Source organism: Dipteris shenzhenensis, chromosome 22 (assembly GCF_047967505.1).
Source record: "Dipteris shenzhenensis isolate YYH24624 ecotype China chromosome 22, Dip_SZ_1.0, whole genome shotgun sequence".
Classification (NCBI taxonomy): domain Eukaryota; kingdom Viridiplantae; phylum Streptophyta; class Polypodiopsida; order Gleicheniales; family Dipteridaceae; genus Dipteris; species Dipteris shenzhenensis.
This window is the reverse complement of record NC_141617.1, coordinates 4494875-4511441: the sequence shown is the minus strand read 5'-3', so window position 1 is coordinate 4511441 and position 16567 is coordinate 4494875. Positions and strand designations below refer to the sequence as shown.

General features: G+C 44.1%; 1 protein-coding gene across 4 annotated transcripts in view; it reads left to right on the top strand.

Moving 5' to 3' along the window:
- LOC147887637 (cilia- and flagella-associated protein 100-like) overlaps positions 1-16567 on the top strand; it is a 251901-nt gene that overhangs the window by 3112 nt on the left and 232222 nt on the right. For all 4 annotated transcript variants that reach the window (XM_087393883.1, XM_087393882.1, XM_087393881.1 and 1 more), the window contains exons 2-3: positions 11553-11612; positions 11826-11923. In XM_087393883.1, the coding sequence (XP_087250009.1) occupies positions 11553-11612; positions 11826-11923 (158 nt within the window). The remainder of the gene's footprint in view (positions 1-11552; positions 11613-11825; positions 11924-16567) is intronic.

Below are 16567 nucleotides of genomic sequence, written 5' to 3'. Positions count from 1 at the left end.
CACCCGCTCGGCCTTACTTACCTGACACGAGAAACACCGTGTCACATATTCATGAATATGCTTTTTCATCTTTGGCCAAAAGAAATCTCGCTTCACGAGATCATAGGTCTTCTCGACTCCTGGATGTCCCGCACACGGGCTATCATTGCACTGTCGAATGCCTCTCTGCCTGAGATCATTCTGACCAGGTACTACAACCTTGCCATTTCTAACTAGCATACCATCCCTTATGGTATATCTTGCATAAGTTTGGCCTTTTATGGATGCCAGGTCATCCTTTTCACTTTCCCCGGGTTTTAACACATGAGCTTTAGGCCATAAGCTTTGGACAAACTCGTCCACCTTCTGAGTTTCTCTGATCTCGGTCATTAGAGCACTCTCTAATACCGTGAAACTCAGGTTGTGCATAATGCAAGACAACGCATCAGCTACCTTATTGTCTTTTCCTCTTCGGTACCGAATCGTTAGATTAAACTCCTGCATGAGCTCTGCCCACCTAGCTTGGCGGCCCCTCAAGTCAGGCTGTTTACAAAAATGTTTCAGAGTATCATGATCCACATCAACATAAAACTCTGAACCATATAAATAATGCCTCCATGTTTTCAAAGCATGGATAACTGCATACAACTCCAATTCATGAGTTGGCCAATTCCTTTGAGAGGGAGAAAGCTTCTTGCTTTTAAAGGCTACTGGCCTTCCCTCTTGAAGGAGGACTGCTCCTACCGCACTACCACTTGCATCGGTTTCTAGGAACAACGGTTTCTGGGGATCAACTATTTTTAACACCGGTCCTGAGACCACAGCTTGTTTTATGGTGTTAAAACTTTCCTGTTGATTCTGTCCCCAAATAAAAGGTACTTTATCTGAGGTCAGATCAGTCAATGGCGATACTATTCCGGAATATCCTTTGATATGCCTTCTATAAAACTGGACAAATCCCAAGAATGATCGCAACGCGGTCAGACTCTGAGGGATTGGCCAAGTTAGTATCGCAGCCACTTTCTTCGAATCCATTTCTACCCCTTGTGGAGTAATTATGAACCCTAAATACTCAAGCCTAACCATACACAGTATAGTTTTCTTTTTATTCACATAAAGACTGGCTTTCCTCAAAGTACTGAACACTATCCTTAAGTGTTCACGATGTTCAGTAACACTCTTACTGAATATCAGGATATCGTCAATAAAATGTACTACGAACTTTCCGATATGCGGACGTAGTAAATCGTTCATAAGCATGACGAAGGTCGCTGGAGCATTGGGAAGTCCAAAGGGCATTACCAAAAACTCATAATGACCAAACCTGCTTCTGAAAGCGGTTTTATGCACATCCTCGGCTCTAATCCGGATCTGATGGTAGCCACACTTAAGATCTATCTTACTGAAAATCACGGCTCCATGTAACGCATCTAGCAAATCATCAATCCGAGCCATCGGATACTTGTGCTTAACAGTGATATTATTCAATGCTCTGTAATCTATACAGAGGCGAAACGTATCATCCTTTTTCCTCTTTAATATCACTGGCGAAGCAAAAGGTGAAAAACTTGGTTGAATCTGCCCCAACTTGAGCTATTCTTCCAGTTGTCTATGCATCTCCGCCTCTTCAGCAAAACTCATTCTATAGGGAGGTCTATTTACAGGTTCTGCCCCCGGGATCAGTTCAATCTTATGTTGAACTTTCCGCTCTGGAGGTAACCCATAAGGTAGTTCATCCCTAAAACATTCAGAGAACTCCTCTGTTATAAGATTAGCCAGCTTGGCCATCTCACCACTTTGCGTAACATCAGTGCTAGTCGAAGAATTATCCACCGACTCTACCGATGCTGTGCAAAGGTATAAAAACTCTACTTGAGCCTTTCTGATTTCCATCACTGAAACCAACGGTCCCTGAGGTATATCTTTTTCACCTCGCAAGACATAAAGCACATCATTCATCTTGAATTGATATACGTGCTTTTTCCAATCAATGGCTGGATTCTTCCTAGAATGCCACGCCATTCCCAGGGCTATATCTGCATGAGCAAGCTTGGTCATTTCAAAATCAAGCTTCTCAGCATAGTCCTGAATCCGAAGCTCCAACTGGGTAACCCTTTGGTCCCATACTTCAGTTGAACTTCCATAGTCAGATGGACTTGTCTTTAATTTCAGCCTCTTCACGAGCTTGGAGTTAATCACATTGTGAGTTGACGCCGAGTTAAACAACACAATGACATCATGATTGGCCACTTGCCCTTTCATTTTAATTAACTCCGTATCATTAAAGGCCGTATACCCCGTTGCTGCGGGCTTAGATAGGATGTTATCAGGTGCACTCGTCACTAACTTAGCAACAGATACACATAACAAACAAGGTACTAACCTCTGAGAAGGTCCCGCCAGTTGCATCTGCATATGTTCCGCTCCTTCTACACATATGCATTATTCCATATCATTACATACTTAAACTGAGTCCGATAGTTTGGCTAAACAGATGTAGGTCAGCAAAGACTACCATGGAGGGTGCTTTCACCATCTATGTAGCTTGCAGCAGCAGCTGAAGGAGATAAGTAGCGTTGGTATCCATGAGTATCGAGATGGTCCGATTGCAAGGATGACTATTAATCACCTACCCCCATACTGGTATTCACTAAACACTCCTTTCTTTGTCTGACACAACATGAGATTCCATAGCTCATCCAGCATGACCTATGCCAGGTATACACCCACAGCAATTAATATCCCCCTCGCAGTTACATGTGACCAAGATGACCTTCTATAGAGAAAATTTCCTCCATTTGGGCGAGGGTGGCTTCGTCAATGCAGTAGGGTTCTTATAGATCCACCTTTCCCATGTAGTATGGATCACCATCGGTTAGCTCAGGACATCACCCCATAGATTCTAGATGAAATATGGTTTAAGATTGCAGCCATGCAACATCGTAGAGATCTAAGGCTCTGCGATCTTTGCAACACATGAGGTGGAGACGGAGGAAGATGTCATGATGTGATGTCCTAGATACTATGAGATCGGAGGGAGGTATCATTTCCTTTCAACCCATGGATACATTTATGAGCAAAGTCATTGACTACCTAGACCATAGATTTGTAGCACTATTCATACATAAAGTCAACTAACTTAGGTCTAGACTCATGAGTGTAGGAACAAGAATGGAGAAGAGTTGTGAACACAAGAGAACAAGAAGTGAACACAAGTAAACTTCAACTGAAATGTTCAAATGAAACAATACAAGTACTTGGTATATATAGTACCCAAGTACTGGTCAACCATATAGTTGACTTATGGCCTACATCACCATATCATTCTAGATGTCTCTACAAATCCCCCCTCAATGATATATATGGCTGAAGTACTCTGGAGTCTAGTCTCAGTAGTACCTGAAGTACCTAAAGTACCATGGTTGCACAAATTCATTCACATGTGGATATAGCAACCTATGGGAGTACAAAAGAAAACAATGTCATTTTACAACCCCCCTTGACATTGTTTGGTCTCGTATCCCCAAGCCATGCCGATGTCGTGTGAAAAAAGACGTTGAACGGCTTTTAGTGAAGATATCGGCCACATTGTCCTCAGTGGAACAATATGTGAGGTTGATGAAGCCATCTGTAATACAATCCCGCACATAATGATAGTAATTCTCAATGTGTTTCATGCGAGCATGAATACAGGATTGTTTTCAATAGCAATGCAACTCTGGCTGTCATAGAAGATTTGAGCTGCGTCACCATCCTGAGCATGATGCAAGTCATGCAGAAGCTTCCTCAACCACATACATTCCATAGTGGCTGAATTCGCAGCTTTGTACTTTGCTTCACTACTGGAGAGAGACACTCGGTCTTGCTTCTTACTGAGCCGTGAGATACATTCTGAGCCCAATGAGAAGCAATAGCTGGAAGTGGACCTGCGATCATCTATGTCCCATGACCAATTTGAGTCTGTAAAGCCACTCAGAGAAATGTCACCATGTAGAGCATAATGCAGCCCATAGGTAAGTGTACCATGTACATAACGGAGTACCCTCTTCGTTGCATTCCAATGCGTGACTGTGGGACAATGCATGAACTGAGATAGAAGCCTTGTGGCATAGGCAATGTCTAGCCGCATAGAGCATAAATAAATCAAACTACCAACCATCTGCCTGTACAAAGTACCATCAAACTTTTAAGCCTCATCATGCTTACTCAGCTTGAGTCCTTTTTCCAATGGAGTGGCCACGGGCTTACTATTCTCCATCTTAAATTTCTGCAACAACCCCTTGGCATATTTGTTCTGCGACATAGAAATCCCCTCTTGGGTTTTTGCCAAAATTCAATGCCAAGACAGTGTAAGAGAAGAGAGATGACAGAGCGAATGGTAGTCATCTTGGTCACCGTAGCAAAAGTCTCCTCATAATCTATTCCCTCTTCTTGTACATACCCCTCGGCAACTAAATGGGCTTTGTAGTTCTCAACTGTACCATCTGCATGATTCTTTATTTTGTAGATCCATTTTGTGCCAACCACATTCTTGCCAATGGGCGCATCAACCAAGTTCCATATAGCATTCTTTTGAATAGATCTAATCTCAGTTTCCATGGCTTTCTACCACGCCGGATTGCCGTGAGCATCATCAAAGCACTGAGGCTCAATTTCAGCTTCCATCACTTGGGTCATGGGAAAAAAATTCACTTGGTTGTTAGCTTTCTGAGTGCTGGTCTGGTTCTCCCCAATATAGGCTGATCTTTAGCATCTGCAAGTGTCAACCTAGCCCATCTAGGAATTGAATTCTCAGCTGTCCCGCTGAGAATAGCTGATTATTCAAGGTTCACTCAGCTCTTTCTCATGAAAAGAAAATCTGAAGTGTTCAATTGGTTTAAGGAGTTCAAAGCATTGGCCGAGAACCAAACCAATTCTAGAATTGGAACACTAAATTCTGACAATGGGGGAGAGTATACTTCACATGCTTTTGAAGGGTACTTGAAAGAGCATGGGATAAAGCATCACAAAACAGTGCCATACACGCCTCAGCATAATCCGATTACAGAGAGGAAGAACATGACTCTCATGGAGATGACATGGTTTATGCTGAAATTTAAGAGAATGTCAAAAGCATTTTGGGATGAAGCAATTGTTACAGCGCCCTACACAAGCATTGGTTGATAGGATGCCTTTTGAGGCATTTGATGGGTACAAGCCCAAGGTGAATCACTTTAGAGTGTTTGGGTATGTTGCATATGCTTTGGTACCGGCTGAAAATTGATCCAAGCTTGATGATAAAAGCATTAAATGCATTTTTATGGGGTATAGCACTGAAAGCGGAGGCTTTAGGCTTTATGATCTAGGCACAAGGAAAGTAATCATAAGCAGCGATGTTTTGTTTAGCATGATAGCATGCAGCCCATTAGTGAGGAGTTTCCTCCATATGATGATACACCTGTGGACATCATTCAGTTTGAGGATGATGCTGATTTGGATTCCCCAGTTGATGTTCCCTCTACCTCTCAGCAGGGTTGCCACATGTTGAGGGTTCTTTTTCCTCAAATGTTTCAGATTTGCAGCCAACTCATGGGGGGGGACAGTCCAATATTTGGAAGCATTATCAGCGCCATGCAAAGGATGTTACTCCAGATGCACTTCCAGAACAATGAATGTGACAAAACACTGATACCCTCTATGGGTTGCAACATTCATTGGTTCAAAAACATCACTATGCACAATCTGCAAGACCCTTTGTGCTCTTACTGAACTTGGACCATCCTTTTGGAACGGTACGTGATGTAACTTTCCAAGAGCACAAGCTTCACACACCTCTTGAGCGGGCTGCTGTAATTTTGGCAATTCTTCAACTATATTATGATTATGCAAATATGCCAAAGCCCTGTATCCATAATCCAAAATTTGTAGAAAGTAAACCTCCATCCCCAACATCAAAGACCAGTGCGTCTTCCCCGAGACCTCGGAGAGCGATCACCTGTAAAGGAACTGATGTCCTCGAAAAAGCCCCCATCCAAATGGTGGAAGTAATAGGCAGCTCAACTGTCCATTCCACTGGGATGGCTGCATCTATCTGCTGAATCCTGCATGCTACCCCTCTGAGGTGACTCATGGACTGCAGTCTCTGATCCACAGGTAGCCTGATAAAAGATTTCCAAGTGCCTACTATGTAAGCGGGGCCTCTCTCCCATTTAGAAGGTGGAATCCTTCGAAGAGTGTTCCTGAAGCTCCCCCAAGCTTTCAGGATGGCAGTCATGAGAGGAGAGGCAAGAGATCTGAGAGGGGCTGATGTGAAAATCCATCGAGGGCTGTCCACCCAATCATCTCCCAAGGTTGGTGTTCAAGGCTGAATGCGTCCAAAAAAGAAATCCTTCCAAGGTTCCTGCTCAGGCATGAGCCCCCTCACCACCACCTTACAAAGCAAAGCCCTACACTGCAAGTCTAGGTCAATGACATTAAGGCCCCCTTCACATGTAGGGAGAATAATAGTCTCCCAGCCACCCTTGCTGCAACATCTGCTGTGCCATCAAGTCCACTCTATAAAATTCCTGACTGGACTGATGAGCTGAGTGATGCAATCCCTAGACCGGCACCAGCAAGAACACACAAACCAGGAGGTGGCCAAGAGAACCTGGTTCACTACCACAACTCTAGATGCAAGGTCGAGTTTTGCAGAGCTCCAGAAAAGGAGCTTTTTCCTTATACTTTCTAGTAATGGGGCAAACTGCTATGCTGGAGAGATGTCCAATCCTACCTGGCATCCCAAATACTTGATAGGAACACCCCTCTGAATCCAGGAAAAACCAATGTCAACTCCCCAGCCTGGAGTGTCCTCATCACTGATCCAAAAGCCAAAGGATTTATGCCAGTTAATGTGTGCCCTTGCAGCTGAGCAAAAAATATCCAAGGCTGTCCGGAGAGAATCAAGTGACTGCAAGGAGGCCTGAATAAAAGTAGCAGTGTCATCAGCCAACTCACAGTCAAAAAGCTCCTGCTCCTGTCTCAAGGGCAGTCTCAGCCCAAAAAGCTCAGCCTGAGATCTAAGGAAGATACTCATAGATTTTGCCACAAAAAGAAAGAGGAAGGGGGCTAAAGGGCATCCCTGACGAACTAATCTGGAAATCTGAAACCTGTCACTCCTTACCCCTCCAATCAAAACCTTGCTGTGGGCTGATCTGTAAAGGGAGGCCACCCCTATGATCCAAGCATCTGAAAATCCAAACCATAGAAGAGTGCCCTCAAGAAAACCCCAATCTAACTCTACCATAGGCTTTCTCGAAGTCCAAGAGTAAAACTGCTAGCCTCTGTCCACTCTGCATAGCCCACTCTATGGCTTCCCAAAAGGAAAAGATATTATAAAAAATGCTCCTACCATGCACAAAGCCTGTCTGAGTATCATGGATGAGATCTGGAAGAAGGGGCTGTAGTCGAATGCTGATCGCCTTGGCAAGGATTTTGTAAAGAGTGCCCAAAAGAGTGATGGGTCTCCAATGGGATACAAAATTCCTATTGCCACCTTTCAGGATAAGGTGAATGAGTCCCTCAGTCAGTGAGTTAGGCATCTCGCCCGAGTCCCAAATGCCCTGCAGGGCTGAAGTAATATGATCACCTATCATATCCCAAAAGGCTAAAAAAAAAAGAGGTAGTAAGACCATCGGAACCAGGGCACTTGCCCTTATGAAGGGCAGAAAGAGTAATCTTGAATTCTGTGTTGGTAAAGCGTGCATCAAGTGAGCATAACATCTCTGGGGTGACCAACACAGGTAAACTCTGCCAAACTTCATCTCTAGCCACCTCTCTGGCCTGTGAGTTTGGATCTGCGGAAAGAAGGGAGGTATAAAAATCTGTCGCTAAATGCATGACGGTCTCCGGATGGGACTGCAAAATGCCGTCAAAGTCAATAAGCTACCTGACACTCTCTCTGCTATGTCTGGGGCCAAGTGTGGAGAAAAAGTGTTTATTGACTCTCCCTCCCATCTGTATCCAAAACGACTCCCGTGCATGGAAGGCATACTCTGCTCTCTGATCAAGCAAGGTCTGCAAGTGAGCCCTTGCCGCAGCAAGGCGCTCTCGTATCCAAGCATTTGAAGGTCGTTTCTGCTCCTCCCTCTGAAGGGCTGCCAACTGCCGACGGATACCGATCTCTCGCCTGAGTACCTCACCTCGCCGAGCACTAGCAACTGAGTGATAGAAGTCGCTGATACTGTCAAGTGCTGTGGCCACATGTGAAGGACCGGCCACTCCCCCTGCATATGAGAAACCCAGATCTCCAACACTTCCTCTGTGAGAGTCTCATCCGTGTATAAGGCGTCTGGGATCCTGATACTGTGAGATCGTCCTCTCAGATGAGGCTCTGAAATGGACAAAATTACCGGAAAATGGTCTGAAGTGGAAACACCGGGTGCAATGCAAACTGTCCCCCCTCTATCAAGAGCCTAGTCACCCACATAGAATCTGTCAATCCGAGCATGGATAGGCATCTGCACCCTATGGTTCGACCATGAAAATAAAAGTGATTGAGACTGAACAAGAAATGCATCATCTGACCAAACATCTCTGCCACTGAACTTGAACAAGAAGGCATCCCAGGCTGTTCTCTCAAGGGAGTGGATACCACCTTCTCTGCCCCCTTTCTTATCCGAAGGTGCCTCAACCATGTTGAAGTCACCTCCAATAATCCATGAATCTGCCATGTCAGCCCACAAGAGCAACTCTTTTCAAAACAAAACACGGCTCGTCAATAGTTGCGAGGTCATCCCGAATGTCAGTAATCTTTGCAATATGAGCTGAAATAGTTTGACCTTTCTGCATGGACAAGTCATTGAGCTTATTATTCAAAGCAATGCTTCTTGCTTCATTCTTCACATTTCACATACTTTTCACTGTATCCCAAGCTGCCTTTGAAGTCTTGCAAGACTTGATAGATTCATAGACAATGCAATCAAAGACAACGCTTGGGTATCCCTGCGATCAAACCTCTTCTGATCCTCCGTAAGAGTGGTAGTAGAAGCTTGAGTGGTAGTGGTAGAAGTAGATGATGCACTCTTGCTAGATCCAGCAGGTCTAGCCTCATCACCATTCACAATGTCCCATAAGTCCGGGTTGCCCGACACAGCTACACAACTTCCGGTATCCAAAATTGCCTGAAAAAACTGCGCAACGCAAAACGAAGTCGCCCAATTGAGGAATGCTTCCTGGTGCAAAATCTCACAACAAAACTGAAGCTCAAGATCATGCGAAGCTCATGGGAGCTCAGGACAGACAAAAGAGAAGTTGACCAACAAGAACTAACTTCTTCTCCGCGACAAAAGTGCAACAGGAGCATGCAGGAGAGTGGGGAAGCAAGTGACAGGGCTGGAAGGACTAGCTCTGATACCACATGTAGGATCAAGAATGGAGAAGAGTTGTGAACACAAGAGAACAAGAAGTGAACACAAGTGAACTCCAACTGAAATGTTCAAAATGAAACAATACAAGTACTTGGTACATATAGTACCCAAGTATTGGTCAACCATATAGTTGACTTATGGCTTACAACACCATATCATTGTAGATATCTCTACAATGAGACCCATCACAATTTATGGCTCCAGAAAGCAGGAGATTACAAACTTCTTCAATAGGAGATGAAGTGGTTGGGATTGAGACCAAGACTTTGACTTTTGGTCATGCTAGGTTAGTAGGACTATATATACATACATACATACATACATATATGTACATATCAAATAGATATAGGTCCTTAGAGCACCTAATCCATTTGGGGAACCATCGACCTTGATGCCAAGCTATCTTATGTCACCCATGACTACCCCCTACGGGGGGGGTCGAGGACGCTAGCATCAGATCTTGGACATGTCTCAAAGACAACAGGACTCTCAATGGGACCCTAGTTGGACTCATGTGGAGCTTAGACTACTCATGAAGGACACAATACATGAGCCACTCCCAACTTATGGACTTTCGTCTACTTCAAGTTACTCCTAGTTTGAGCCTATTAGTAGTTTTGGAGGTGTGATTAGACACCTCTATTGTACTTTGATGTTGACTTTAAGCTTGTTGGTCTCATAGGCCTTTTGGTCTACCTCAGACATTAATAAATGTTTCTTTTGTCTTTCTCAAGCTGCTTTAGAGTACCAATCTGGAATGGTGCAAGCTATTTGACATGAGGGTAGTGTGGATCAGTGGGGAGAGACTACCCGGCCCTGTCGAGCCAGAGATGCAAAAACCACATACGACACAGAGAGTGACCAGAGCAAGCACGATCGAGGTGCGGTCCATCTCAGCTCTCCTCAGAGGAGACAGCCGAAGTTAAGGCATCGCTTTTGACATGGCCGATCACATACAGAGGTCAAGGAAATCACTTCCTCTGCCACAGCAACAAGAGACAAGTCGACAGACGTAGATCCAGGACCCACCAGAGAACCACCACGCCACCGGCTTTGTATTTTGGGTTCAGTTTTGAGTTTGAGCTCTTGAGCTCTTTATCTTAGCGTAGCACTGAGCAAGGGCCCTAGCGCACCATTTGTATCAGCCCACAAAGGCTTGTTTGAGTTTCTTCTCTCGATGCACTTTGTCCCATAGGCCCGCAAGGCCTCCCGAGGACGTTAATATATCTTTCTTTCTTTCTTTGTTTCAACAAGGGCTTACATTTATGATTGCAAAAAGATAACTAGTGGGTATCTCCTCACCAATTTAAATACAGCCTGAATCATAAAAGAACTCAAAGTTGATGCTAAGACCCTAGAATCTGAACCATGTATCTATTTCCAACTTCCATTGCCTGTTCTTCTACTATACAATCCTCCCAATTGGCTGTAATGGTTTACTTTATGTGATGACATTGCCTTGAGCCAATACCATCTATTGTTGAAGATAATATATCTTGCCTTCACATTTACTCTCTGTATTTCTGGAGAGTTCTCAAATAACACAGATACTACTTCAAGAGATACTGCCATGAGCACTAATCATTTCAGATAGGCTTGTGACAGCTCCCACACTGCAACCCTAGGGAAGATGTCAGGGACGGCGGTCCTCAGTCATCACCCATCAGAACCCATACAGTCATGGAAATGGAGGTTGCTTTGCTCCCTAATACATGAACCATTGATCAGCTGTTGGTATACAGTTTCATATTCTTTGATCCCTAATATATGAACCATTGATCAGCTGTTGGTATACAGTTTCATATTCTTTGGCACTATCATTTGTAACATACTACATTTAGTCTTATTGTCATGAGGATGTTTTTGAGACATAATGAAAACATTGTGCCTTCTCATTTTCTCTGTTCATGTCTTTCACCTTTTTTCTAAATTTCAGATCCTGTGAAAATGTAATGGTTATTCTGATTAATGTTTCAATTGTGAAACAAACATCTCTAGAACATTTATGCTTGCACTTGCACATGCCTTTAGATTTCACGAGCTTCTTTCCTGGGAAAGAAATCTGGTAGTCAATATCAAAATAATGGATGGTGGACATACAGCATTAAAATTTGTCAAAGCATATCTGGGCTTTGTACATCAACAAAGGAGATTGCATAATGCTTACTATCTTTATCTTTGCTGCAGGTTTCTTCCACAGTTGCTTCTCATCGCAGTTTTGCATCTCAAGTTCCATCTTCTGCAAAGGTTGTTATTTGTATACCATTGACACGCCATCCATTAAACATTTTCAATTTGTTCAAGAATCAACGTGGCAAATGTGCTTCAAAATGATTAACTGACATTTTCAGTTTCCAAGCTCGATGGTTATACTGGATTGAGATATGTTTTTACCATGCTTTCTCTTTTTCTTGACTTTTGCTCTAGTTGCATGGATTTAAGTGCAATTAACCTTCTCAGGTAAGCGGTCATGGCACTGACTGGGATGCAGCTGGTCCAAACACCTTGGAGACATTGATTCCACCACACATTATTAAGCCCGCAGATTGTATTGATGAGTATGTTTCTCCAAGCCTCACAATGTACAATATAAAGCTTGACTGTAGATAAGAAAAAGACATTGTGTAGTGATGCATCAAGTGCATTCTCTTTATATGTCAACTACCTAGTTGTCTACCCACATCTCGTGACTGCATTGTGGCACACATTTTTAACTTTAGTGTGTATTCTCTATAACATCAAGTAATTTTAAGTTTGGTATGTATTCTCTATCAAGTACTCAAAAAAGGAAAAGTACAAAACGGGCAATCTGATTTGGCTGCAAAGGTTGATGTGGGTTGTAATTGAGTATTCCTGATTCATGACAAAGAAGAACAAGAGATTATCTAGGGTTTAATAGGTACACAATTATTCATACAATTGAGTCGCAAAGGGCTATGATAGCCCATCAATAGACTTTCTTTTGATCCAAGGGCATATGTTTTCAGTAGCAGATACCAGATGCCAGTGCGATCTCCTCACAAGGAGAGAACAATAGGAAGGAGCGGAAGGTTTGCATCTCTGTTTTGTAGGCAGTGGCTACAGATGTATATGATCAGGGAAAGCTTATCACAGGGAGGGCAGTATCGATGGGTTTACGGATGCGCGACTTCAGAATTGGCATTTGGAATTTATACGCCCCGGCTTATAGATGCAGTGCCTAGCGTTTTGGAGGTGGTTGAGTGAGAGCCTCCTTGATGTGGATTCATGGATTGTTGGAGGTGATTTCAACATCCTAGAGTTTGCGGAGGATAAGCATGCCAAAGAGCACGTCATCTTTGCAATTTGTGGCAGGGACCCTTGACGGGAGGCGGAGTTCTCCAGACGTCCCAATAGCCTCCGCTTTTCCTTTGGGCAGCAGCGGCATGATGCAGTCCTAGAGAGGTTGGATGGGTTCTATGTGAGTGATTGGACGATGCATAAGGGCAGCCAACGGCATTCTGGCAAGTATCACAATGGTTGACCACTCCCCGATCGTGCTACAGTTAGAGCGGTCCTATCAAGGTCTCTCCCAAAAAGGGGCCACATTTCAAATGCCTTGTTTTAGCAGCCCGAGACCCACCAAAGGGAGGTTGTGCCCTGTGGATAGCAGATGCAATTATAGAAAAGCAACGACAGCTTTGGTCTCATGCTATCCTCTGCCGGCACCTACTTTAGGAGAACGAGAGAGCATTGAGACGGGACCTGGCTTCCATAGAGCATGTTAGGGAGAAGGACTCCAGCTCTCAGTGGCTTGTGGGACAGTACATGTATGTGAGAGTCTATCTCTAGGACACGGAGATCTGTCAAGCAAAGTTTTCTTATCACTCATCTAGGGCACTGTGTGTACAGTAAGGTGACAGGATGACTAGAGAGCTTTTTACAGACGACTAGTAGGCCTCGATCAGTACGGACACAGTTGCAAAGATTGAGAGATGTGAGTGGACAGATGCACCCGAACCCCTAGGAGATTCTAGAGATGACCACATGCTTTTATCTGTGATTGTTTCAGTCTGTGCAGCCCGAGAGCCTTGTTATGGATGGTATGATGAGGAGTGTAAAGAACTCCGCAGGAAGCTTCGCCTTGAGGCACAGGAGAAGTCTCCCCTCCTGATTGAGACCAAGAAGAGTTACAAGCGTTTGGTGCGATGCAAAAAGCGCCAATTTCTAGCCCGGAATGAGGAGGAGCTGAGAAGTTTACTTTTCAGCTGTGATTCCAAGGAATTCTGGAAGAAATTCCTTCGCTTGAAATCTCAAACTCCTCTTACAGACCCGCAGGTTTGGCTTGCCTATACTTCCACTTTATATGATATTCCAGACCAACCACAGATCAACTTATCCCATGTGCGTAGACCCACCTCCTCTGCCTTATTCTCATCTAGTAGTGTCCGAGCAGCAGTTCATCGTTTGAAGACTGGGAGAGCTAAGGACCATGATGGATTGCAAGCGGAGTATGTAACCCATGGGATTGATGCCTTAGCTACAGTCCTCTCCCGTCTTTTTAACGAGTCCATTTGTACAGGTCTTCCACCTAGTTGGCTAGAAAATACTATAGTACCCATACACAAGTCGGGGGATCCTTTGGAGGCGTCGAACTACAGGACCATTATGATTGGCCATGTCATGGCCAAGATTTATGCGACCATTCTAGAAGGACATATAAATGACCATGCCGAGGCGACAGGTATGAGAACTAGAGGGCAGGCAGGATTTCGTGCAGAGCATTTACTTGCTTTGGTGTCCACTTCCACAATCACTTCCTTCTTAGCAGTTTGTACTTCAATGTGAACAAGATCTTTGACTGTAGAGACTAGCTGTGGGGTAGGGGGGGAATCCTTACAAGATTTTACAGCCTCATCAATTATTGCCTGCTTACCAGGCCCTTCCAGAATGTGAAGTCGAGCCTTTACTTCTGCCAGTTCCAATCGTAGCTCTCTCACTGCCTGCTGCAGATAAAAAATCGGATCTTGTTGCCCAAGGATGGGTCGTTTTGAGCCTTCTTGTTGGTAATTCGGTGCATAAGGAGAGGATGTCTTGGCTGGAACTGTGGAGTACTGAGCCCTAATGGAGGTTGAACGAGTTGAGGGGGACTTGGAGGAGAGGGTAGGCCAGTCGATAATTGGTTGTTTGTTGAACCATAATTGGTTGTCTGTTGAACCCCCTAGCTGAACCTAACCCCCAAGTTGGGTTGGGGGTTTAGCCCAACTCGAGGTTAGGGTTAGTGTGCTTGCTGCTGATGGGCTGCTAACGGGCGACGGGGCTGTACGAATGGAGAAGTATGGACGGAGGGGTACGAACAGGGCTGTACGAGTGGGAGAGGTACGGACGAGAGAGAGAGAGAGATGATATGATATGATATGATTGTATTAACATCCTTGTGAGACCCTTCAGGATCTATGGGACAGTGATCACTATCAACAAGTAGTGGTTGTTTACATCCATTGAAAGAATATAGCATAAATAAAAGCATAAATGTGCTATGCAGTGTGTACTTGTTGTGCTAGTCTATGTGCTAGACCAAGTACTTTGTTTTGATATTCTAAAATTTCCTTTATGTATTTTCCTAGCTCTTTGGCTGGCCACTCCAATAGGGATTTCAGGTTGCTTCTATTTCCCCTATAACATTCTATGATTTGCGCATATGCTCGACATGTTAGGAGTACATGCTGCTCATTTTCTACTTCTCCTACGGGGCAGATTTTACATACTCTTTCCTCGCTTGGTACCCGAGGTCTTGGCCATCTTCCCCTCTCCACCTCGAGATCATGTGAGCTGGTTCTGATTTTGCAGATTAAATGTCTTGTAAATATTGATATGTCTTCCCCGAGGTATTTCTGCATTCCATAGCTGTCCATCGGATTAATTTTGTGCTTATAAAACTGCATTTTTGCCCCCCGTTCTTGCCATAGCTTCTCTAGCATTCTTTGCGTCACTAACTCCCTGATTTTACATGCATCTTCAGGGATATCAGCAGCGGTTATACCCCATAATTCCATCCATTTCAGCCCCTCTTTGTGCCATCCAGCGATTCGTGTAGCTTCCATTGCTTTGTGTGGTATCCTATTGGCGTCCATCTTTCCAACTTTGTTGAGGTATGCCATGAATTGGCACAATGCCTCTCCTTCGAGAGGTATCATACCTGTCTCAGCCAACAAGATGGGGTACAGTGTTTGTGCCTTCACCCCTAACTCCCCTATGAGAAATCGTTTATGCAAAGTCTCTATTCGGTTCTAGTAGGCCCTAGAGAGCTCAGGTGCCTAGGCTGGACACCCGTAAAGGACCACTGTTTGTACGAGCATGGTATACAAAAACTTTCTCATTTCCCAGTTCCATAAGTGTGCCTTTCTGCACTTGTTTGGGAAGCTATATAAAGCTTTCAAACCTCCGAGGATTCTTCTTTCCACACATGCATTCCACTTGTAAGTATCTGCAAATTCGAGCCCCAAATATTTGTATGTAGTGACACTTTCTAGAGGCTACCCCTTAAAAGTGAAATCAACCTGTTTATTCCGAGTCCCAATCACCGTCACTTTTCTCTTGGATATGTTGACTTGCATTCCTGAGTGTGTGCAGAATTTTCCCAGTGTATCCAAATGTGTCTGCATCTCTTTCTTGCCGTTTGCGAAGAAGACTACATCATCTGCGTAAATAAGCAATAAGAGGGCATAGCATGCAATCTGGACACCTTCACCGCTGTGTGTTCTCATCCACTCTTCCAATTCATCGATGAACAAACCAAAGAGAGTTGGTGAGAGGGGGCAGCCTTGCTTGACTCCTAGAGTGCAAAAAGCCACCCACATTATTTAGAATACCTACATGATAGTCTAGAAGAGTAAATAGCCATACATCAGTTTAAGACTGAGAGTCTTTTGGTTTTGATTTGAACTCTCTGATTAGTGCTACGCCTTCACGGCAAACTGCCCATTTTTCATCCTTTCCGGCAGCCCTGACTTTAGCTAATTTAGTTGCCTTACTCTCAAGTTGAGCTTGTGTAAGCTCCTCTATCCATACTTTGGTGCCCTTCAACTTGTAAGATTGTCGAAGAAGCTTAATTTGCATGACCTTTATAAGTTCAATTTTGACTTCAGTGTAAGGATTGCATGACCTTTATAGTTCAAATTAGAAGCTGGCTTGGAGTGGTCATCATCCTGCTTGTCATCATCCACCCATTCAATGTTGGGCAA